Here is a 582-nt window from a genome sequence, read left to right on the forward strand (position 1 = left end):
GGAAGCTCATTTGACACTTTTCACCTGTAGAAACAAGAAAAATCTGGAATTCAAAGACAAAGCACATGAAGAGATGAAAGATCATGGAGATAAACAAACACAGAACCTGGAAGTGATAACATAAACCTCAACAGCACCACAGCTCTCCCTCCCTCACCTATGACCTTAAGGCACTGCGGCAAGGCCAAAGGCGATCGCAACTGCGCCAGAAGTTGGCTCAACATCAGCCGAGTCCCTGCCTGGACCTCCATCACGATGTTCTGTGGAGATGACTTTCGTTTAGGATGCTGCCCCTTCCATGTGACATGCAGATGCTCCAGGAAAATTTATATAAAAATGTGTAACACATTTTATAATGATGTACGGTGCATAAAACCCAGCAAGAAATAGAGAAATATACAGAAAAAAAAGCAATACAGCACACTTACAGCTATTATAGGGATGTCTGTGTGTTTCTTCTCTAGCCTTCTCACATATGCTAAGATCTCCAGCGCTTCTTCATAGTAGCTGTTTCTCACGCATGTGTCCATCAGCTGTGGCAGCTCCAGGATCTGATCATAAAAGGTCTATAAATGACTAAGT

General features: G+C 43.0%; 1 protein-coding gene across 1 annotated transcript in view; it reads right to left on the bottom strand.

Annotated features, from left to right (window-relative positions):
* The window catches only part of LOC119588093 (conserved oligomeric Golgi complex subunit 8-like), a gene marked incomplete in the record, with an annotated part of 12586 nt that overhangs the window by 6364 nt on the left and 5640 nt on the right, over positions 1 to 582 (bottom strand). Inside the window, 2 exon segments of the mRNA XM_037936802.1 lie at positions 158 to 260; positions 429 to 553. Of these exon segments, the coding sequence (XP_037792730.1) occupies positions 158 to 260; positions 429 to 553 (228 nt within the window).

Source organism: Penaeus monodon, chromosome 23 (assembly GCF_015228065.2).
Source record: "Penaeus monodon isolate SGIC_2016 chromosome 23, NSTDA_Pmon_1, whole genome shotgun sequence".
In the NCBI taxonomy this organism is placed as follows: Eukaryota; Metazoa; Arthropoda; class Malacostraca; order Decapoda; family Penaeidae; genus Penaeus; species Penaeus monodon.